This window comes from Meles meles, chromosome 7, assembly GCF_922984935.1.
Source record: "Meles meles chromosome 7, mMelMel3.1 paternal haplotype, whole genome shotgun sequence".
NCBI classification, from domain to species: domain Eukaryota; kingdom Metazoa; phylum Chordata; class Mammalia; order Carnivora; family Mustelidae; genus Meles; species Meles meles.
Window position 1 is genome coordinate 52916541 of NC_060072.1, and position 25268 is coordinate 52941808.

General features: G+C 38.9%; 2 protein-coding genes across 2 annotated transcripts in view; both read left to right on the forward strand.

Moving 5' to 3' along the window:
• Positions 1–24992, forward strand: part of RIMKLB (ribosomal modification protein rimK like family member B) — a 137492-nt gene extending 112500 nt beyond the window's left edge. The window contains exon 8 of the mRNA XM_046012608.1: positions 24914–24992. The gene's annotated coding sequence lies outside the window, so the exon portion shown is untranslated. The remainder of the gene's footprint in view (positions 1–24913) is intronic.
• Positions 24333–25268, forward strand: part of A2ML1 (alpha-2-macroglobulin like 1) — a 40488-nt gene continuing 39552 nt past the window's right edge. The window contains exons 1-2 of the mRNA XM_046011790.1: positions 24333–24394; positions 24914–25097. Coding sequence (XP_045867746.1) covers positions 24333–24394; positions 24914–25097 — 246 coding nt within the window. The remainder of the gene's footprint in view (positions 24395–24913; positions 25098–25268) is intronic.

The following is a 25268-nucleotide window of genomic DNA, read 5'->3' on the forward strand; positions in this document are numbered from 1 at the left end:
AGCCTGCTTCCCTTCCTCTCTCTCTCTGCCTGCCTCTCTGCCTACTTGTGATCTCTGTCTGTCAAATAAATAAATAAAATCTTAAAAAAAAATATGTACAGGGCGCCTGGGTGGCTCAGTGGATTAAGCCGCTGCCTTCGGCTCAGGTCATGATCTCAGGGTCCTGGGATCGAGCCCCGCATCGGGCTCTCTGCTCTGCAGGGAGCCTGCTTCCTCCTCTCTCTCTGCCTACTTGTGACCTCTCTCTCTGTCAAATAAATAAATAAAATCTTTAAAAAAAAAATATGTACAAAGAATTAAGAGAAAATTATAAAGAACTAAAATAATGTTTGAGAACAATGTCTCATCAAATTGAGAATACCAATAAAAAAAGTATTTTTAAAAAGATTTTAGGGGCACCTAGGTGGCTCAGTGGGTTAAGCCTCTGCCTACGGCTCAGGTCATTATCTCAGGGTCTTGGGATCGAGCCCCACATCGGGCTCTCTGCTTGGCTGGGAGCCTAATCCACCCCCCACCCACCTCTCGGCCTACTCGTGATCTCTCTGTCAAATAAATAAATAAAATATTGAAAAAAGAAAAAGCACGTTTTAAAAAAAAGATTTTATTTATTTGAGAGAAAGAGAGAGCATGCATGCTCGAGCATGAACTTGGGGGAGGGGCAGAGGGACAGGGAGAAGCAAACTCCTCCCTGAGCAGGGAGCCCCATGTGGGGCTCCATCCCACAACACCGATATCACAACATGAGCCAAAGGAAGATGTGTAACCAACTGAGCCACACAGGTGCCCCAAAAGATAAAAAGTATTCAAAAGATCCAGATAAAATTTCTGGAGTTGAAATATAATATATCTGAAACAAAATAAGCACTAAAATTTTGAGGAGGAATAATAAAGAATCAGCAAACTTGAGGGTAGGCAGTTAAGATTATACAACATAAAATGGGTGTGATGTGTGTATATATGTATATATGTACATATATACACACACGTAGTTTTTGCAAACTATTGAAATTAAATTTATTAATCTGAGTTAGAGTGCTATCAGTTAAAATGCTAATCCACAGAGCAACCACTAAGAAAATAAATAAGAGGGGCGCTTGGGTGGCTCAGTGGGTTAAAGCCTCTGCCTTCAGCTCAGGTCATGATCCCAGCATTCTGGGATCGAGCCCCGCATCGGGCTCTCTGCTCAGCGGGGAGCCTGCTTCTTCCTCTCTCTCTCTCTGCCTGCCTCTCTGCCTGCTTGTGATCTCTGTCAAATAAATTAATAAAATCTTAAAATAAATAAATAAATAAATAAGAAAACAATAAGGAAATTAAAACAATACCGTAGAAACACCCATTTGATGGAAAAGAATGCAGTAATGGAAGAACTGAGGAACGAAAAAAAATACAAGTGGCAAAATGGGAGACATATATCCTTTATCCATTATTACATTAAATGTAAGCAGATTAAATTCTCAAACACCAGAAATTGGCATATTGCTATATAAAAAGAAAAGAAAAATGTGATCCAATTTTGTTGTCATTTTAGATTCAAAGAAAAAGTAAGTTCACGGTAAAAGATACACCATGAAAGAGTAACCAAAAGAGAACTAGAGTACTGTACTAGTATCAGATAGTATGGATTTTAAGACAAAAATTGTTACGAGGGAAAAAAGGACATAATGACAAAGGTTAGTCTACCAAGAAGAAATAACAATTATATGTGCACATAATAACAGAAATCCAAAAAACATGGAACCAAAAAAAGGACAAAATTGAAGACAGAAAAAATACCCACCTTTGATGATGGATAGAATGAGGCAGAAGAGCAGAAAGTAAATAGAAAACTTGAACAGCAGTATAAACCAGTTACACCTGATAGACATCTGTGGAATACTTCAATACCCAATAGCAACAAAAGACATACTTTTCTCTAACACAATCAAAACATTATGCAGGTTAGAACGTACGCTATGCCATAAAAAAGCCTCAATAAATTTAAAAGGATTGAGTTTATACAAGTTATATATATTCTCTAACCACAATGGAAGAAATTACAAACCAATAAAAGAAAGAAATTAGGGGAATTCACAGCTATGTGGAAATTAAACAACATCTAAGTAATCAATGGGCCAAAGAAGAAATCACAAGAAAATTGAAAGATAATTTGGGGTGAATAAAAATAAAGACAATATACAGAAACTTACGGAATACAATGAAAGCAATGGTTAGAAGGAAATGTTTACTGCATATACCTACATAAAAATGAAGAAAAAATGCAAATCATTTACCTGAACTTCCACCTGGGGAACTAAGAAGAGAAGAGCAAAGTAAATCCCCAACAATTGGAAGGAAGGAAATAATAAATACTAGAATAGAAATTAATGAAATAGGGAATACAAAAACAAGAAAATTAAAACAAGACAGAACAATGTTGGTTCTTTAAAATAAACAACAAAATTGACAGACCATTAGCCAAACTGACCAAGGTGGGGGTGGTGTAGTGGAGAGAATACTCATTATTAAAATTATGAATGAAATAGGGAACGTTACTTTTGACTTTATCGAGATAAAAAAGATTATTAGAGAATACATGAGCAACTTTATGTCAACAAATTAGATAATCTGGAAAAAAAAGATGAGTTTCTAGGAAAATTAAAAACTATCAAAACTGACTCAAGGTAATACAGAAAATCTGAAATAGATATATAAAAATAAAGACTAATAAAAAAAATTTTAAAGATTTATTCATTTGAGAGAGAGGGAGAGAGCTAGAGCATGAGCAGGGAGAAGGGGCAGGGGGAAAGGGAGAAGTGGGCTCCCTGCTCCAGCAGATTTCCTGCCAAGCAGGAAGCCCTACTTGGGGCTTCATCCCAGGACCCCAAGATCATGACCTGAGCTGAAGGCAGATGCTTAACTGACTGAGCCACCCAGGGGCCCCTAGTAATAAAAATTTCTTAACAGAGAAAAACCCTGGCAAGGGAACTTACTGAAAAATCCTACCAAATGTTTAAAGAATTAACACCAATTCTTCATGGACTCTTCCAAAAAATAAAAGAGTAAGGAATATTACTCAGCTGAGTATGTGAAGTCAGTATTACCATGATACCAAAACTTGAAAAAACATCACAAAGAAAACTACAGATCAATATGTCTTATGAATATAGACGAAAAAATCCTCACCAAATACTAGCAAAATGAATGCAGCTTTATATAAAAAGGATTATATGCCATGGCCAAGTGAGATTTATTTTAGAAATGCAAAGTTAATTTGCCATCCAGAAATCAATTTAAGATTATATCATATCAATAGAATAAAGTCAAAACCACATGAATATCTATCTCAACATGAGTTGCAGAAAAAGTATTTGACAAAACCCAGTACCTTACATGATAAATAAATTAGGACTAGAAGGAAACTCCTTTGACTGGATAAAGGACATCTGGCAAGGTTGAGTCAATTCAAAAATCAATTAGTATAATCCATCACATCCATTATATCAAAATATAATATCATTAGGTACAGAAATGGCATTTGGCAAAATCCAACCCCATTCTTGATTAAACTTTTTAAAAGCATGGGGCACCTGGGTTTCTCAGTAGGTTAAAGCCTCTGCCTTCGGCTCAGGTCATGATCCCAGGGTCCTGGGATTGAGCCCCGCATCATCGCATCAACGGGCTCTCTGCTCAGCCGGAAGCCTGCTTCCTCCTCTCTCTCTGCCTGCCTCTCTGCCTACTTGTGATCTCTCTCTCAGTCAAATGAACAAAATCTTTTAAAAAAATTTTTTTAAAGCAAAAAAAAAATAAAAACAGAAACCCTCTAAACAAACTAGAAAGAGAGTTTCAAAGTTTCTCAACTTGACGAAGAACATTTACACAAAAAACTCAACAGCTAACATCACACTTAACAGTAAGACATTATATGTTTTCCTCCTACACCAGGAACAGAGCAAGTATATACTCTCTTACCTTGCATGTAACAATAGTTCACTTATTTTTATTGCTGAGAAGACTTCATGTATACTGTCAAGTATTCCCTCTTCTATTTTCTGGAAAAGCTGGTGTAGAATTGCTGTGATCGTTCTCTAAATATTTGTAGAATTCACTAGGGAATCCACATGAGCCTAGATTTTTCTTTGTGGGAGAGTTTTGTTTTTTTTTTTTTAATATTTTATTTATTTGACAGAGAGAAATCACAACTAGGCAGAGAGGCAGTCAGAGAGGCAGGCAGAGAGAGAGGAGGAAGCAGGCTTCCCGCAGAGCAGAGAGCCCGATGCAGGGCTCGATCCCAGGACCCTGAGATCATGACCTGAGCCAAAGGCAGAGGCTTTAACTCACTGAGCCACCCAGGCGCCCATGTGGGAGGGTTTTTAAATATAAACTTGATTTCTTTAATGTATATTGGACTAGTTACATTATCTATATATTTCCTCTATCTTTTTAAAAAAGATTTTATTTATTTATTTGAGAGAGAGTGAGAGAGAGCATGAGAGAAGGGAGAGTCAGAGGGGAAGATTCCTGGCTGAGCAGGGAGCCCAATATGGGACCTGATCCTAGGACTCTGGGATCACGACCTAAGCTGAAGACAGACAGATACTTAACACACTGAACCACCTAGGCACCGTCCTCATTATCTTTTTGATGTCACTAGAATGTTTGTAGTATTTTGTAGTTGCCTCATTAGTTAACTTGGCCCAATCTTAAAACTCTCCAACTGGCAGGGAAGTAAACATACTTAATCAAAATCTCTACTTAGAAAGTTTTCTGGGGCGCCTGAGTGGCTCAGTGGGTTAGACCTCTGCCTTCGGCTGGGGTCATGATCTCAGGGTCCTGGGATCGAGGCATGCATAGGGCTCTCTGCCCAGTGGGGAGACTGCTCCCCTTCCCCCCTCCTGCCTCTCTGCCTAATTGTGATCTCTCTCTCTCTGTCTGCTTCCCTCTCACTCTCTCTGCTTGCCTCTCTGCCTACTTGTGATCTCTCTCTGTCAAATAAATAAATAAAATCTTTAAAAAAAAAAAAAAATAAATAAATGTTAAAAAAAAAAAATGGTTAAAAAAAAGTGACCAGGGGCACCTGAGTGGCTCAGTGGGTTAAAGCCTCTGCCTTCGGTTCAGGTCATGATCCCAGGTCCTGGGATTGAATCCCGCATTGGGCTCTCTGCACAATCGGAAGCCTGCTTCCTCCTCTCTCTCTGCCTGCCTCTCTGCCTACTTGTGATCTCTATCTGTCAAATAATAAATAAAATCTGAAAAAAAGTGACCATTTCTTCTAAAAAACAAAAACAAAAACAAAAGAAGGTTTTCTCTGAAGACAGTTTAAAATTCTTAAATTGTCCTTCAATTACTTCTTAGGAGAATGGGTGCATTTGAAAGACTGGCCAATCATTGGGGATGTAGGAGATATAAAAAGATTGAATAAAAGTTGTGAAATGAGGGACACCTGGCTGCCTCTGTCCATGGAGCATGTGACACTTTATCTCAGGACTGTGAATTCAGCCCCATATTGAGTGTAGAGATTACTTAAAAAAAAAATCAGTGAAATAAATAGAATCTGAATAAGTCACTTAGGTCATCCTTCTGTCATGAGTTAAGTTCATGTTTGAACCTGAGCAAATGACATTTATTTATTTATTTATTTATTTATAGATTTTATTTATTTATTTGACAGAGATTTTAGCATAGTTGCTTTTTTTTTTTTTTTTTTTGGTAAGATTTTTATTTATTTGACAGAGATCACAAGCAGGCAGAGAGGCAGGCAGGGAGAGGAGGAAGCAGACTCCTCACTGAGAGAGCTCGATGCGGGGCTTGATCCGAGGACCCCTGGGACCACGACCCTAGCCGAAGACAGAGGCCCCAACCCACTGAGCCACCCAGGTGCCCCTTTAGCGTAGTTTCTTAAAACTTCTTTCACAAAGATTCTGTTACCTCCCTTTAGCCTTCTAGCCCAAAGGTAACAATCTCTCTGAAAGGATGCTTCCTAATGTCTGTGCTCATGTGACTGTCAATTTCTGCTCATGCCTTTTAAAATAATTGCTTTGTCCTATTCCAATACCCTTTTCCCCTTGGATGGGTCCCTATTCCAATACCCTTTTCCCCTTGGATGGGTCCCTTGTACTCTGATTCCACCTACTGGTTGGAGCTTGAAATAACAATGGATTTCACCAACAATCCACTTCCTTTTACTTCTGTGAATATAGAATTTGTCGTTAATGGAAATAGGCATCTCTTTTAGGAACTTGGTGACATTCTTTGGATTTTAAACATCTTAATCTTAATCTTTAATCTTATACCTTCAAATTCTCGCCAAATCTGCCCCAAAGACCTTTACAAAGCCAGAGAATACAGAAGGCATTTTTAGAAGGATGATCTTGGAATTTTTATAGAATCCTACTATGCCTATTTGTTAGACAAGTTTCTGAAGATAAGTCTCTACTATTAACTTTTCATTTATTGGAGAAGTAGAATAAATTCAAGATAAATTCCATGCAAATGTCTAATTGATATTTGACAACAGGTCAATGCTAAATTTATAATTAGAGCTTTTTTTCTTAGTGGTTGCCCTAAGGATTACCATTAATATCTTAGTTATAACAATCTAATTTAGATTAATGCCAATTTAATTTTGAGAGTATATAAAATTCTGTTTTTAATGTGGCCTGCCCCCTACCATGCTGTTATTCTTGGAAATCGTATCTTTAAACGTATATACCCAACTATTTATATTTGTAATTATTGTATTATGCAATTGTCTTTTAAATTAGACAGGGGAGGAAAGCATTACAAACAAATAGTACATTTATACTCTATTTTTACATTTATCTACATAGTTTCCTTTACTGGTGCTCTTCGTTTTGTTCCTGAGGCATAAAGGGATGCCTGACTGGGTCAGTTGGTAGAGCATGTGACTCTTGATCTTGGGATTGTGAGTTCAAGCCCCATGTTGGGTGTAGAGCTTGTTTAAAAAACCAACACCAGGTGGCGCCTGGGTGGCTCAGTGAGTTAAAGTCTCTGCCCTTGGCTTGGGTCACGATCTCAGGGTCCTGGAATCAAGCCCGGCATCCGGCTCTCTGCTCAGAGGGGAGCCCGCTTCCCTTTCTCTTTGCCTGCCTCTCTGCCTACTTGTGATCTCTGTCATATAAATAAATAAAATCTTAAAAAAAAAAAACAAAAAAAAAACCACAAGGGAGGGCTAAGAGCCTGCTCAGCTTATGATCCCAGGGTCTTGGGATCCAGTTCCACATCAGGCTGCTTGCTCAGCAACTGCTTCTCCCTCTGCCTGCTCCTCTCCCTGCTTTGCTTGCTCCTTCTCTGTCTCTCTCTCTGACAAAAAAATTTAAAAAAAAAAAAAAATGAGGATTCAAGTTACTGTCTAAAGTCCTTTTATTTCTGCCTGAATGATTCCCTATAGGATTTCTTGTAAGGCATTTCTGTTACTAAGGAAATCTTGAGGTTTTTGTTTATCCAAGAATGACTTAATTTCTCCATTTTGGAAGATATTTTTGCTGGATCTAGAATTCTTGAATGACAGGGTTTTTTTTTTTCAGTAATTTAAATGTATTATCCCTTTTGATCTCCATGATTTCTTTTTTGTTTTTAAAGATTTTTTAAAAAGTATCTTTATACTCAATGAGGGGCTCAAACCTACAACCCTGAGATCAAGAATTGCTCACTCTAGGGACTGAGCCTGCCAGGCACTTCTGATCTCTGTGTTTTCTGAGCAATCAGCTATTAATCTTATGGGAGATTTCTTATTCATGATGAGTTGTTCTCTCTTACTACTTTCAAGACTCTCTCCTTCTCTTTTCATAGTTTGTAATGCATCTGGGTGTGGATCTCTTTCAGTTTATTAACTTGGAGTTCGTTGCAGTTAGTTGTGTAGATTAATGTTTTTTTAATCAAATTTGGGGAATTTTTGGCAATTATTTCTTCAAATACTATTTTCTGCTCCTTTTCCTCTCACCACTTAATACTCGTATAAATACGAGTATATTGGCATGCTTGATGGTCTCCAAGTCTCTAAGGCTCTGTTTATTTTCCTTCATTCTTTTTCTGTTCCTAATGCTGGATAATCTCAATTGACTTATTTTTAAATTCACTGATTTTTTTTTCCTCACTGCTTGCTCAAATTTGATGTTGAGCCCCTCTAGTGAATTTTTCATTTCAGTTATTTTTTTTTCAACCCCAGAATTCTTATTTGGTTCCATTTTATTTTAGTAAAGATGTTATTTATTTATTTGCAGGTGAGAGAGAGAGAGACAGAGAGAGAGAACAGAAGTGGGAGGGTGGCAGAGGGAGAGGGAGAAGCAGACCCCCTGCTGAGCTGGGAGACTGATGAGGGCTCCATCTCAGGAGCCCAAGATCATGACCTGAGCTGAAGGAAGAAACTTAACTGACTGGGCCACCCAGGTGCCCCTCTATTTGGTTCCATTTAAAATGGATATCTCTTGGGGTGCCTTTTTGGCTCAGTTGGTTAAGTGTCTGCCTTCAGCTCAGGTTCTGGTCCTGGAGTCCTGAGATCGAGTCCTGTATGAGGCTTCTTGCTCAGCAGGGAACCTGCATCTCCCTCTGCCTCTGCCCCTGCTTGTGCTCTCTCTCATATAAATAGATAAATATGGGTGGCTCAGTGGGTTGGGCTGCTGCCTTCGGCTCAGGTCATGATCTCAGGGTCCTGGGATCGAGTCCCACATCGGGCTCTCTGCTCAGCGGGGAGCCTGCTTCCCTCTCTCTCTCTCTCTCTGCCTGCCTCTCTACCTAGTTGTGATTACTCTCTATCAAATGAATAAATAAAATCTTAAAAAAAAAAATAATAATAAAATAAAATAAATAAATAATAAAATAAAATTGCTATCTCTTTATTAATAGCCTCTATTTAGTAAAACATTGTTCTCATACTTTTTTACTTCTTTAGACATTGTTTTCTTTAGTTATTTAAACCTAATTAAAATAACTAATTTAAAGTCTTTGTCTAGTAAGTTCAGGGACTTTGGGGATTATTTCTGCTGAGGTTTTTTTTTCCCCTGTGTATAGGTCAAACTTGTTTGCTTCTAATAATTTTTTGTTGAAAACTGAACATTTCAAGGGCACCTGGGTGGCTCAGTGGGTTAAGCCTCTGCCTTCGGCTCAGGTCATGATCTCAGGGTCCTGAGATTGAGCCCTGCATCGGGCTCTCTCTGCCCAGCGGGGAACCTGCTTCTCCCTCTCTCTCTGCCTGCCTCTCTGCCTATTTGTGATCTCTCTCTCTGTCAAATAAATAAATAAAATCTTAAAAAAAAACAACAACAACATTTCAAATAATAAAATGTGGCATCTCTAGAAATCAGATTCTTCTGCCTCCTCTGGATTTATTATTGTTACTCCTTTTTTATAGTTGTTTTTGTTTGTCCAGTGACTTCTGAACTAATTCCATAAAATTTTCAACAACCCTATGAATATCTCATTCCTCAGCATTTCTTTTTAAGCATTTTGGTTAGTCTATTATTTATGCCATCACCTTAGGCAGCTGTAATGTTAAAACATTCAACAAAAGCTCTCCTCTAGTTCCCTGAGGTATTTAGCAGTGGGCAAGTTTGTGTGAGATTGGATAAAGAAAGTACTTTCCAGTAGTCTTCCAGGGACCCATTGGCAGACAGGTCAAATAATGACATTTTTGGGGGCATGAGATTCTTTCCACATCCCCCTCCCCCATTATTAGAAGTGCAGGCAGTTTTCTTTCTTTCTTTCTTTCTTTCTTTCTTTCTTTCTTTCTTTCTTTCTTTTGTTAAAGGTTTTATTTATTTATTTGACAGATTGAGAGAGAGAGAGAGATCACAAGTAGGCAGAGAGGCAGGCAGAAAGAGAGAGAGAGAAGTGGAAGCAGGCTCCCCGCCCAGCAGAGAGCCTGATGTGGGGCTCAATCCCAGGAACCTGAGACCATGACCTGAGCCAAAGGCAGAGGCTTACCCCAGTGAGCCACCCAGGCACCCCGAGGCTGTTATTTTTCAAGGTTACTATGGAACTGGAAAGTGAGGGGTGGGACTAAGGAAAGGAGATGCCATAAATCTCACTGCTCTTACCAAGATTCAGCTGTTTTTCTTAAATAAATGTCCTCTGGACTGCTGCAAACCTTTGGTTGATTTCCAGGGTCCTAAAATTGATCCTGACAATTTTGCTATGATTTGTTGTTGTTGCTTTTAGAAATACTTACTGCATGAGTTTTGCTGAAATCACCCCAATTAGACCTTTCGCTCTCATTTAAAAAATTAATTCAGGGGGACCTGAATGGTTCAGTTGGTTAAGCATTTGACTTTTGATTGTGGCTCAGGTCATGATCTCAGGGTCATAAGATCCAAGCCCAGCATGGAGTCTGCTTAAGATTCTCTCTCTTTCCCTCTCCCCTTGCCCCTCTGCCCTCTCTAAAAGATGAGTTAATAATTTTTAAAATAAGAGTTCATTCATATTTATTAAATGCCTGCCACAGACAGACACTGTTGTAAGTGGACTGAGGCCATAGCATCATGGTTCAGTTGCTGTCTGAGTTAGGGTGTGGTTGGGTGGCAACTTCTTTTGCCCTGATGCGTTCATATTTGAACTTTGATACGCTGTATAGTTTACTCAAATGGATTTGAAGAAGAAATAGTGAAACCTATAATTAGTAGAGAAGGGTGGGGAGGACACAGAGGCAAGCAAGGAGTGGCCCTAACTTCAACTGGATCATCCCTTCCTTTCCCCCAAATTATAACTTGATCTGCTTAGCTCCTGACTCTCCAGCAGTGGAGTCTCAAGTCAGCAGTCCTGGAGTGGGATGGACAGGCCCCTGTCTTCTGGCCTTTCCTGGAATGAGAACAGAAAGCCGGTTTGCTGAGAATACCATACCCTGTAGGACAGTAGTCAAGGTATCTTGTAAGGGATTACTGAATAAGGTGTGTCAGTAGCTTTTTGGAGAACAAAGTATTCAAAGAGAATGTTAGCAGGTGAAAGACCAAAGATTATTTGTGAAAAAGTAGAAATAATCTGGACTTGAAAAAATAACACCAGGGAGTAGAGTAGTATGGACAAAATATAAGATAGATAGATAGATATTTTATACACACACACATATTTTTAAAGATTTTTTCATTTTTTTGGAGACAGCAAGAGAGATAACAGAGGGAGAAGGAGACTCGCCACTGAGCAGAGAGCCTGATGCGGGCCTCAATCCCATGACCACAACAAGATCATGACCTGAGCCAAAGGCAGATGCTTAACCAACACCAACTGGTGTCCATATAAAATATATTTTTAAAGGGATCAAGAAAGTTGGAATAATATAAATAAAGAAGAATTCCAAGCACACAAGAACAATTTTTTTTTCCTTAGCTGTGTTGATGAGTGCTTATCACTAGTAAGTTTTTGGTATAGATGAATTGGAAATTTATGAGTATTCCTGAATAACTATTATATACATTATATAACTAAATATATTTAACCTAGATATGCCTAAGATTGTATATAGCATAAGGTTAACCTTATGCATAACCTATTAGGATAAGATGATAACGATAGGATAATATATAATTTATATAATTGTTATTCCAGAAACACCTTTATTATTTACAATGAATTTCCCCCCTTCTAGGTGATATAATATGATGTTTATTCAGGCTAAAACCCTCAAGTCAGGCTTCTGATATCCATGACAAAACTAAGTAGGCTAAGTCTTTACAGAATAACTATTAACATGGCTGTTTCCTCTCTATGTGTTTGTGATGTGCCAGCAATGGGATTTTATGCAGTTTTGGAAATTATTAAACCCTAGACATTTTCCCCCACCAAATTCCAGGCAAGTTATCAAACTGATAACTGCATTAGATAGATTTAAAGAAATATTTTATTTATTCATTTATTAGAGAGAGAGAGAAAGCACAAGCAGTGAGGAGGGGAAGAGGGAGGGGAGCCCAATGTGGGGCTTGAGCCCAGGACCCCAGGGTCATGACCTGAGTTGAAGGCAGACAGCACAAACTGAGCCACCCAGATGACCCCATTAAATAGATTTTAAAATGGATCAGAAGAGATAAAAATATTTGACTGAAAGGGTAGTAAAAAGAAGTAAGCAACTAATGGAAGGTCAGCTAGCCTCCCACAGAGGAGGGGTTGGAATTACTGGGTGATTCTCCTTATACAGAAAGCAGAAACAGGGTGATGGGACAGAGAGATGGGACAGAAACAGAGAGACAAGAATGGCCAAAATCAAGCTTATATCATGTTCTTATCGGCTGCCAATATTATGGGCAAACCACATTCTTGGGGGCCTCAGGGAGTTCATGCTCTGGAGCTTATTTCAAAAGCAGTTTGATTCAAATTTAGAGCTGACACTGAAAGTTTTCCTGATTCTAACTCAAAATATTTATTAGTTAGATCATTAAGTATAATGGATAGGAAAGTATTTGGACTAAATTAGTGTAAATATAATACTTAACTAGTGAAGCATGTTTGAAATTTCTCCCCTGTCACCAGCTTTATTGAGATATAATCCACAAATAACATTGTGTTAGTTTAAGGCATATAATATGATGATTTGATAAGTGTATGTCACATCCATCTTATTGAAAATGGCAAGATCTCATCCTTTCTTTATGGCTCTGTGTGTATATGTGTACGTATACACATACTACATCTTTTTATCCATTCATTTGTCCATCAGTGAATTCTTAGGTTGCTTCCATATCTTAGCTACTATAAATAATGCTTCAATAAACATAGAGGTGCATATATTTTCTTGAATTAGTGTTTTTGTTTTCTTTGGGTAAATAACCAATAGTAGGATTATTGGATCATATGGTAGTTCTATTTTTAACTCTTTGAGAAACTTCATACTGCTTTCCACCATGGCTCTACCAGTTTACATTCCTATCAACAGTGTGTGAGGTTTCCCTTTTCTTTACATCCTTACCAACACTTACTATTTCTTGTGTTTTTGATTGTAGCCATTTGGTGTGAGATATCTCATTGTGCTTTTGATTTGCATTTCCCTGATGATTAGTGATGTTGAGCAAAATTTCAGGTACCTGTTGGTCTTTTGTATGTCTTCTTTGGAAAAATGTCTATTTTAGATCTTTGTGCAATTTATTTTTTTTAAGATTTTATTTATTTATTTGACAGAGAGAGAGAGAGCACAAGCAGGTGAGGAGGAGGAGGGAGGAGAGGGAGAAGAAGGGTCCCTATTGCACAGGGATCATGATGCAGGACTTGATCCCAGGACTCCAGGATCATGACCTGAGCTGAAGACAGACACTTAACTTACTTAGCCATCCAGGTGCCCCTCTTCTTGCCCATTTAAAACTGGATTATTTGCCTTTTTTATTTTTATTTTTATTTTTATTTTTTTAAACTTTTATTTAGTTATTTGACAGAGAGAGAAAGAGAGAGAGAGAGCACTCACAAGCTGGCAGAGTAGCAGGCAGAAGGAAAGGGAGAAGCAGGCTCCCTGCTGAGCAAGGAGCCCGATACAGGGCTCCATCCCAGGATCCTGGGATCATGACCTGAGCTGAAGGCAGTTGCTTAATCAACTGAGCTACCCAGGCACCCCTATTTGCTTTTTTTTTTTTTTTAACTATCGAGTTGTACAAGTTCCTTATGTATTTTGGATGTTAACTCTTTATCAGATAGATGGTTTGCAAATATTTTCTCTCATTCCATACATTGCTTTTTCATTTTGTTGACGATTTCTTTTGCTGTGCAGAAACTTTTTCATGTGATATACTTGCTTATTTTTGTTTTTGTTGCTTGTGCTTTGGGTGTCATATCCAAAAGTCATTGCTGGAGTGCCTGGGTGGCTCTTAAGCAGCCATCTCTTGATTTTGGCCCAGGTCATGATCTCAGGGTCATGAGATCAAGCCCTGCGTCAGGCTCCACGTTCATTAGGGAGTCTGCTTGAGATTTTCTTCCTCTCCCTCTGCCCTTTCCTCCTGCTTATACTACTTCTCTCTCAAATAAATAAGTAAAATATTTTTTTTATAAATAAAGTATTTTTTTTAAAAGATTTATTTATTTTAGAGAGGAAGAGGGAGAAGCAGACCCTCTACTGAGCAGGAACCCCCTCCCCCCCACCCCCCCCCGCCCAGTGTGGGGCTCAATCCTAAGACCCTGAGATTGCAAGCTGAGCTGAAGGCAGACACTTAACCAACTGAGCCACCTAGGGGCCCCTAAAATAAATAAATCTTTAAAAAAAATCATTGCCAAGACCAGTGTCAAGTAGCTTTTTTCTTACATTTTCTTCTAATAATTTTATCATTTCAGTCCTTACATTTAAGTCCTTAATCCATTTTAAGTAAATTTTTTGAGATAGGGATCTCTGGCTATGGCTTTGTACTCTTTTCTTATTTGGGACAAATTTCTCTGTTTTCTTATCTTGTCTAATTCTCTGTGCCTGTTTCTGTATGCTCAGAAAGTCAGCTACGTCTCCTGCTCTTGAGGGTAATGGCTTAATAAAGAAGAGGTCCTGTGGTGCCCTGCAGTATAGCATACCCTTGTTCCCCAGGGACTGGTGCTTCTGGGAATCTCTCTAATGTGTGCGGCATGTGCTCTGCTGATGTGTCCTGGCTCCTTTATCCTTCAGGCTGGTTGTCTGCAGAGGCTGTCTTTACCTGTTTTAGTCAGTGTACATGTGTGTGTATGTTTGTTGTGGGAATGAGAGAAACACGTAGGAATTATTTCAAACTATAGAAGCAAGTTTCCTAGTGTATTTCTAACAAGACTCTGGTGGATATTTATGGACAATCTAATCATGATCTCACCAGCACTTATCAGTGTTGATTGATGGACTGAAAGCTTCCTGGGTGCCAGGTACTATATTAAATGTGGAGATAAAACAATTAGCAAAATAGAGTCCCTGTCCTCAGAGGCTATATAGTCTATGCCTACCAGAGAGGTTTCCAAATGAATGTAGATGTGAATCTTATATCCTGGGCCTTCAGATGCTAACTAACTATTTCACGGTATGGATTAAATTTAACATTCACTGTTTTACTTACATGTTACTATTTATATGGGTATATATTAAAGAAAATTACAGAAAATAAAACACAGAGACAGCCCCTCATATTTTCTGAACAACTCTCCTTTCCCATCAAGGGAGAGTTCATGTGGATTCATTCCACAGAGAGCTCATTAGTGTTGGCATCTTATTTCTTCTACCCCATACAGTTACCATTTTCACTTTATTCCAGGTAGCAGAGCACCAAACTACATTGCTAATGATAAGTTCAGAGAAGTCCTGGGAAAAATTGACTGCAAGAGAAGGAGAACAACGAGGGAAATGTAGATAGTTTCATGACCTCTTTCTATTGGACATTGGTGTGGGAAGTGCAGAGGAGAGTTGGCATTCTGAAACTTTATTATCAGAACTTTGCTCTAAACTCCAAGCAGTCTTTCTGAGTAACTAGCATTATAGCAGCTATTCTCAAAATATGTTCCCTGGGCCAGGAACATCAGCATCATCTGAGAACTTGTTCAAAATGCAAATTCTCAGGCCCCACCTTAGACCAAGGAGTAAAAAACTCTGGGACAGGGGCCCAACAAAAGGTATTTCAACAAACATTTTGTCATGTCTCTCTTATTAATAAATCAATTGAGATGAAAGATAGATTCTTTGGGACCCCTGGCTGCCTCAATTTGGTAGAGTGTGTGACTCTTAATCTCGGTGTTGTGAATTCAAGCCCCACCTTGGGTGTGGAGCCTACTTAAAAAAAAAAAAAAAAAAAAAAAGATGGATCCTTCTTCCTAATGTGGAAAGTAAGCTACAAGAAAGAACAATTAATTAATGGTGCCACTAATCATAAAACCATACCCAACAGAAGCTTCAAACAGAGAGAGAACATTGAAAGAGTTTGGAGAGCCGAACAGAGGAAATGAATTTGGAGATAATTAAGAGATGGGTAAGATGTGGGATAATCTTTGCCCTTAGCTCCTTATTTATGCATTCATCCTGAGTACCTAGGCTAGAGGAAGGATTAGGATAAGCTCTGCCTCTCACGGAATAGGTTGGGAAAGAGGAACGTAAGTAAAGAGTGACAAGACAAGATGACTAGTGCTGTCAAACTCACTAGGAACCCTAGTTTTGGGACATAGGAAAAAGAGAAATTAATTCTATCTGGAGCAGTGAAGAATATGAGGAAGGTAGAAATGTCTTATGGAAGTGTTAGCTAAATTTAGAAGGATGATGAGAGATTCTCCAGGTAGAGAAGAAAAGGCAATCTGGGCAAAGGGAATGACATGGACAAAAGCTACAAGTTTGAAGTCCTTTCCTGTCTGCTTTGTTGTGTCTCTCTGTGCCTTCTGCTGATCATGTGAAACCCTCAGTGTAGCCAAACAAAAGAAAAACATCTCTCTACAGATCTTTCTCTCTCTCTCTCTCTCTTTCTAAGATTTTATTTATTTGACAGAAAGAGAGCAGGAGAGCACAGACAGGGGGAATAGCAGAGGAAGAGGGAGAAGCAGGCTCCCTACCGAGCAGGGACACCCCCCCCCAATCCAGGGCTCTATTCCAGGACCCTGGGATCATGACCTGAGCAGAAGACAGTCGCTTAACCAACTGAGCCACCCAGATGCCCCCAAATCTTCCACTTTTTAATGAAAATTGCAAGTTTTTAAATTCAAGAAATACTGAAACACTAATTTACTTTTATTATTTTTTGCACAACCTGCAGATCTTTTTACTATTATTTAAAAATTTTTGAAGATAGTTTATTTATTTATTTATTTTTAAGTAGGCTCTGTGCCCAACATGGGGCTCAAACTCATGACCCCAAGATCAAGAGTCACATGCTCCACCAACTGAGCCAGCCAGTTCCCTCTATTTTAATTTTTAATGACAGTAAAAAATACATAAAGTAAAATTTACCCTCTTAATCAATTTTAAGTGTATAGTTCAGGACTGTTAACCACATTCACATTGTTGTGTAGCAAGTCTGCAAATCTTGCTTATATCATTCTTCAAATTGCTGATTGCTGGAAAATTGCTAACTCTGAGAAAGCCTGTTCCACCATTGTCTTTAATAATACTAAAGCTAACATTTGGGGTGCCTGGGTGGCTCAGTCAGTTAAATGTCTGCCTTCGCTCAGGTCATGACCCCAGAGTCCCGGGATCAAGTCTCGCACTGGGCTCCCTGGTCTGCAGGGAATCTGCTTCTCCCTCTGCCCCTCCCCCACTCATTCTCTCTCTCTCTCTCTCTCTCTCTCTTTCTCTCTCTCTCTCTCTCCTTCTCAAATAAATAAATAAAATCTTTAAAAAATAAAGCTAATATTTATAAGAAGTTAAGTATGTGTCAGGCACTCTTCTATACACTTCCATGCATCACATTATTTGATTCTTACACCAACTTTGTAAGGTAAGTGGTATTATTGTTCTTATTTTATAGATGAGGAAACCAAATCAGAGAGAGGTTAATACCTTGTCATGAGTCACACAGCTAACAAATGGCATTCAGTATACAGATTCTTTGCACCACTGTCTTTCTTCTGCAAGACTGGTGTGTTCTGGTTGCTAGGGCAGCAAGTAGCTGTTTTAAATCTCCCTTTGCAGTGAAGTTAACATCCTAGAAATTAAAGCAAAATACATTTGATATAACTAAGCACCCTTTTCTACCTCAGGCAATACTATTTTTTCATTCCATAACTAATACATTACTAGATGTACAGATAGTCCCCATGGCTGGAACCATGCCTATACCCATTCTAGCTTCTCTTTTGGATCCACAGAATTGGAACATGTTCAATAGGATCCCAAAGTTAACCAATCTTATCTGCTAGAATCAAAGGGCCAGGATAAAAGAAGATTAATGGCTGAAGAGAATTAAGGTGACTTTATTGGGTTTATAGAAAAGCTGAGAGAGACATGAGTAGTGGTGGGCCCTGAAGAAGTTACAAAGGGAAGAGGAGAAAAATTTCATCAGAAAATTCAAAGTAGAAGAGAAGAAAAAGGTGCCAAAGAAATTATGCAAAGCATGTTCCTCAGTATTTCTTTCCTCATTTTTCATTCCCTTTGTCTTCACATGTAAAAAATGCCTCATTCCTATGATGTAACTCCGAATGAACTGTGGTTTGTTTTTTTTTTTTTTTTTTTTTTGCTTTAGGCGTCTTTTATCTTTTAGAGTGATTAAAAGTGGATTTGAATGTCTTTTGTATTTATTTTGTTTGATACCATTTCCAGAAATCTTCATTTATTTGTGCAGTTTCTGTCTGGCACCCTGAGAGGAGTTAGCTAACTTCCTATAAATGATCAGATAGTAAGTAGTGAGGCTTTGCATGCTAAATGGTCTCTTGTAATCCCTCAAGTCTACCAGGATAGCGCAAAAGCAAATGACTGTTACTGTGCCCCAATAAAACTTTATTTACAAAACCTGTGAGAGGCTGGATTTAACCTGCAGGCTATAGTTTGTCACCTTCTGTCATATCTGCTGCCTTAAAAACTCCCTTTAATATTGCTTGTAGCCCAGATCTGGCAATGCATTCTCTCAGCTTTGGCTTCTCTGAAAAAGTCTTTTTTCCCCCTTCATTATTGAAAGATATTTTTGTTGGCTACAGAATGCTGACTTTGGGGAGCTTTTTCCTTCATTAGTTGGAAAACGTCAATCCATTGTCTTCTGGTTAACATTGTTTCTCATGGGAAATTTGGTGTATTTCTTACCTTTATTTTTCTATATATAATGTGTCCCCCGCCCAACCTGGCCATCTTCAAGACTTCCTCTTTATCTCTGATTTTCAGCAGTTTGAAAATAATGTGATTAGGTCTGTGTGTGTATGTATGTTTTAAGTAGGCTCTACACCCAGGGTGGAGCCCAGTGTAGGACTTGAAACCACAACTGTAAGATCAAGACCTGAGCTGAGATAAAAGTCAGATGCTTAACCAACTGAGCCACACAGGCACTTCTAGGTGTGTTTTATTTTGGCATTTATCCTGCCTGGAATTCTCTATGATTCTTGGATCTGTTGTTTGATTGGAAAATTCTCACTTGTCTCTTCAAACATTTCTTCTGCTTGTTCTTTCCCTCTTCTCTTTCTAGGATTCTGATTACATATATTTTAAACCATTTGATATGCTCCTGCAGCTCTTGGATGTATTGTTCTATTTCTTTTCCAGTTTTATTGAGAAACAATGGCCATACATCCCTGTGTAAGTTTAAGGCATACAGCATGATGGTTTCATTTATGTATATTGTGAAATGATTACCCTCATAGGTTCAGCTAACATCCATTTTCTTATAATAGATACAGTGAAAAAAAAGAAGAAAAGAAAAAAGAAGGAAAATTTCTCCTTGCCATGAGAAAGAACTCTTAGGATTTACTTTTTTTAACAACTTTCCTATTTGGGGAACCAGGCTGGCTCATTTGAAGAAGAATCTGACTGTTGATTTCAGGGTCATGAGTTGAAGCCCCCTATTGGGCATGAATCCTACTTAAAATAAAAATAAAATAAATTTAAAAAATAACTTTCCTATAAATCCTACAGCAGTGTTTGCTACAGTTATCATGATGTACATTACATCTCTAGTATGTATTTATCATATAACTGGAAGTTTGTATCTTTTGACCACCAACCTTCAATTCCCCTTCCCCTCTATCTCTAGTAACTGCAAGTCTAATATCTTTTTCTATGAGCTTTGTTTTGTTTTGTTTTGTTTTAGAGACATACAGAGAGTGTGCATGTGATTGTGCAAATAGGGGGCAGGGGTGAGAGGCAGAGGCAGAGTGAGAGAGAGACTCTTAAGCAGGCTCCATGCTCAGCATGGAGCCCAATGTGGGGCTTGATCGCCCAACCCAGAGATTATGACCTGAGCCGAAATCAAGAGTTGGGCACTTAACTGACTGAGCTGCCCAGGTATCTACTTTTTTAAATTTTAGATTCCCCATAAAAGTAAACTCATAGAATATTTTTCTTTCTCCGTCTGACTTATTTTGCTTAGCATAATGCCTTCAAACTCCATCCACGTTGTAAACAGTAAGATTTCTTCATTTTTTATGGCTAAATAATATTCCTGTGTATATGTGTCAGTATACACACACACACATATATATCACAACTTCTTTATCCTTTTATCCATCAGTGGATACTTCGGTTGTTTCCATGTATTGGCTACTGCAAATAATGTTGCTGTAAACATGGGGGTGCAGATATCTTTTCAAGTTAATGTTTTCATTTCCTTTGAATATAGTCTCCAAAGTGAGATTGTGAAATTATATGATAGTTCTATTTTTAATTTTTTGGGGATCCTCCATACTGTTTACCATGGTGGCTGCACCAATTCATAAGCCCATCAACAGTTCAAAAGTGTTCCCTTTTCTCCACATACAAGCTAACATTTGTTACCTCTTGTCTTTTTGATGAGGTTAAATTTTTTTCTACCTTTTCTTCCTCTGTGCTTCAGTTGGATAATTTCTGTTGACTTATTTATAAGGTAAATATTGGTTAATTATTTTCTTAGCTGTGACAAGTTTACTTAAGAGCCTGAGGAAGGAGTTGCTCATCTCTGATACCTTATGTTTTTTATTTTCAGCATTTCTAATTGACTTTATTACTTCTATCTTTCTGCTGAAATTTCCCATCAGTTTGTGGATATTGTTCACCTTTTTTTATTATAGTTCTTATATAATATTATTTCTACTTCTATTACTTCAGCCATGTTATTTTTTATTTTTATTTTCTTAAAAGATTTTATCTTAAAGTAGTCTCTACACACAACATGGGGCTCAAACTTACAGGCCGGAGATCAAGAGTCACAGGCTCTACTGACTGGGCCAGCCAGGAGCCCCTCTTCTAGTCATTTTAAAGTCCCATTTGGATAGATCGCACACCAATATCATCTATGAGTCTGACTCTGTTGGTTGCTTTGTATGGTCACAGGGCGTGGTCACCATTGTTGTCTTTGTTGTCATCATCACTTCTTTTTGTAAGTCATATAATTTTTTTCTTTTTAAGTAAGCTCTACACCCAGCATGGGGCTTAAACTCACAACCCTGAGATCAGGAATTGCATGCTCTAATAACTGAGCCAGCCAGGCACCCCATCACATAATTTTTGGTTGAATGACAGACAGACATCTTGTCCAAAACAGGGGAGATTAGGTAAATAGCCTTTATATCTAGAAAGGGACACATCTCTTCTCAGGCAGTTTAGCATAGTAGCTGGAGTCATTCTGGTTAAAAGATGAGGTGGGTTTAGGACTTGCTCTTTCAGTGTACCCTAAGCTTCAAATTCCTCTTATGATGCCTTATACTTGGCCATTGGTCGGGTCTGGAATGCTGGAGGTTTTTCTCAGTGTTTGTTTTCCACTTTCAGCTCTCAGTTCCCTATACACATTATAGGCACCACAGAGGTGGTCTCTCTGCATATTCTTGCCCTTCTGCCAGTGGTGGACTGCTATTTGTTATGTTTTTGGCTGGGGTGCTGGTGAGAGGGTGTGGTAGTTCTCTCTTGTCCTTTTCATCTTCCGTCGTAGGTAGTCTATATGCCTGTGCCTTGGAGGATGAGATTTTCTTAGAATTCCTGCCTCTACTCCTAATCAAACTTTGCTTTGTGTCTATGGCATGTCTTGTGTAGGAGTTTCCCGCCCTTCCTTCAGTTTTAGGAAACCCCTGAAAGTATGGGTATAGAATTCTTCGCTGAGGTCTGTTTCTTTTTCCTCCCTGTGAGGTTGGGTTTTTTGGTTTTGTTTGTTTTTGTTTTTTCCTCTTCTTTTACTCTGTCCATTCCCTGGCAACAGTGGGTCTTTACCTGTGCAACAATTGGGGCAACAGTATTTACCACTTCTCTCCAGAGTCTTAAGCCTTCTGAAAAGAGTTTGGGCAGCTGGGGCCTTTCCTGCGGGATAGATAATACTGTCCTCTATGTCTATATTACTATGGGAGGCTCTTTTCAGTCTCATTCTGTATCCAGTCTTTCTTACAAGCCCTTGGTAAAGGTCATGGAAGAGAACCTGTAAATAAGTACAAGCTTCTCGTGTGGCACACAGAGATTCCTTATTGTTATTTTAGACCACACTAGACCTTTAGTAATTCATTAAAATCTTAGCTGTGTCCTTAGTTGCTTCTGTGATGGCCCAAGTACCTCCCATGTTCCAGCACAGAGGAGACAACTCAACACTCAAGTCTCTTCTTGGAAGGAACTGTGCCTCCTTGGATTTTAGGCTACTTAGTTAACTGGCAATCTCTGCTCAGCTCTTGCATTCAACTTTCTGGTTCAAAAAAAGTTATGATTTAGCTTTTTTCAGTATCAGGGAGGGGAAAATGCTCTTTCCAGCTTTTTTTTTTTTTTTAATGTCCTAAGTGGAAGTGGAACTTCTACCTATTGTTTTGTATCATATTCCCTCTTCTCCACCCTGCCATCCAATTAGTGTTGCAAACAATTCCCCTTGTCATGAAAATATTGTTTTTAATGGCTGTGTGTTGTTGCTTTATAGTAATATAGCAATTTTTCCACCAAATTTTTTTTTAAAGATTTTATTTATTTATTTGACAGAGAGAGAGACAGATCACAGGCAGGCAGGAAGCAGACAGAGAGAGGAGGAAGCAGGCTCTCCGAGGAGCAGAGAGCCAGATGTGGGGCTCGATCCCAGGACCCTGGGATCATGACCCGAGCCGAAGGCAGAGGCTTTAACCCACTGAGCCACCCAGGCGCCCCTCCACCAAATTTTTATTATTGGGCATTGTATAGACTTAACATTTGATTTTTCCCAGCATCTTTACTCCAGTGCACTTCCTATAGTAATGGACTCCTTACTTTAGAAAACCCCCTCCTGTCCAATTCCATGTGTTATTTTGGGATTGCCAGTCACGGTACTTCATCGTGCTGGCCTCTGCGTGGTAAGAATGACCCAGGTCCACCTATTGTAGTATCTTGGCTACAGTGATTAATTCAGAGCTGAGCATATGAGACAAGGAGGAACAAAATCCATTTTCAGAAATTTCTCTGAGTTAGATGAAAAACTTCTGTATCTTGGGATCATAGGGCTGGAAGGATTCCCAGCTCCCTCTTCTCCACTACTTGAAGGAAATCCTGTGTACGGTGTGACTGAGAGATTGGGAGAAATGAGTCCTGACAGCATCAATGCTTAATTTCAGGCCATAACATTTCCAGTTTCTCTGGTTCCTTCAGTTCTTCATGTCTGATCCACCCATTACCAAAAAATTCTTTTTTGTTTAAGTTGGTTTGATTTGGGTTGTTCATTACTCCAGAAAGTATCCTCACTAATTTATACCCTAGGTAGCATTCAAGTCTCGCCAATATAAAGACTACAGAGGAGAAACTTATGGTTGATACATCTTTTGCATACATGCATGCTCTCTTTGTTCATTAAGAAACATTTCCAAGGGGGCGCCTTGGTGGCTTCGTGGGTTAAAGCCTCTGCCTTCTGCTCAGGTCATGATCTCAGTGTCCTGGGATCGAGCCCCGTGTCGGGCTCTCTGCTCAGTGGGGAGCCTGCTTCCCTCTCTCTCTGCCTGCCTCTCTGCCTACTTGTGATCTCTCCGTCGAATAAATAAATAAAATCTTAAAAAAAAAAATTTCTGAAAAAAAAAAGTTCCATCTATATAAAAAAAAAAAAAAAAGAAACATTTCCAAGGGGGCGCCTGGGTGGCTCAGTGGGTTAAGCCTCTGCCTTTGGCTCAGGTCATGATTGGGATTGAGCCCTGCATTGGTCTCTCTGCTCAGCAGAGAGCCTGCTTCCCAACCCCCCAACTCTCTCTCTGCCTGTCTCTCTGCCTACTTGTTATCTGTCAAATAAATAAATAAAATCTTAAAAAAAAAAAAAAAAAGAAACATTTCCAAAATAAGAATTGCTGGGTCATAGAAATGTGAAAGTGTTTCGATGTGTGCGAAATTGCCTTCAGAAAGGTTGTCCATTTATACTTTTATAAGGAGTGTATATGTCCCTATTTCCACATAGTCACAGGAATACTGAGTAGTATTAATTTTTTAAATTCCCAGATAGAGATATAGTGCTTTTCTCTTGATACTATTCCTATACCTGTGTTCCCAAGTATGTCTTAATAGAATAACAAGAGAACAAAGATCAAATGTGGATGGAAATTTGGAATGAAACCAGAAAAAAAGGGAGAAGTCCAAAATTTGTTCTGAGAGCATTACCACTGTGAATACTCATCCCTGGGTTTTCCCCAGAATAGGTATTAAGGACTGGCTAAGCCAGTATGAATGTTTCAGGGAGAAATAAATTTGAGGAAGTGAATAGAAGTCCTACCCAGGGTTACCACCTTAGCCTGAGGGCTCCAATAGGTGATTGGCTGGTGCATTAATCAAAAGCTCCACACCCTGTGGGGTTAATATATATATTATAGCAGGGACCCAGACTTCTGGTTCCTGCTATTGAGGAATCTCACCCACAAGGATGTGGGCTCAACTCCTAGGAATATTGACCCTAACACCAGCCATTGCAGAAAAATATCTCCCGTAAGTGCTTGGTGTCAGTGTTGATTTGGGGCAGGTGGCTTCTTTGCTTTTCTCAAATGTAAATATGGGAGAGAAGAGATAATCTCTGAGTTATTTTAATTTCCTTCTCATCTGTTCCTTCTTTGGTTCCATTTCTCCTTTATCCAGAGAGAAAGGCAGAGACACCAAAAGGAAGCTTTAAGAAAGATAATGTTAAAAAAAAAAAAAAAAAGATAACGTTTAAATATAGTAGACTCCTCATACACTGTTCTCTGTAATAGAATTAATTTCCTTCCTGGTACCCTAGGTGTAGATTCTCAGTGATGGCCTCCTAATTGTGGTTGGTTTAAGGCTGTGCACGGCTTAAGGCTGAGTTATTTGTTACTCACCTGTTTGTCCATTATAGAAAATAAGTTTCACAAAGGCAGGGGATCAGTCTGTTAAATTCACTGCTGTATGCTGAGTGCTTAGGAAAGGGCTTAATTTTTCACTGAGTGAATGAATCATCACTGCCCTGAAATCCTTTTGCTTCCTTAATAGAAACTACCTGGTGACAGTACCAGCCCAGCTTAACTTCCCCTCTACCCAGAGAGTTTGTTTGGATCTGAGCCCTGGGTGCCATGATGTAAAATTCACTATTACTCTGGAGACCAAAGACAAGACCCAGAAGTTGCTAGAAACCTCTGGATCGAAGAAGAGGCACTTACAGTGCATCTCCTTTCTGGTAAGCACAGATTCAACTCCAACTCTGCTCTCTTCCTTTCTTAGCTTCCTTCCTAGGCATTTAGGCAATCTAAATTGTAAGTATGATTTCTGTTATTTTACTTTTGCCGCAGTCTTTAAACCTGTCTCCCCTAAACCTCAACTGAACTCTAGGCCGTAACACATTCACAAT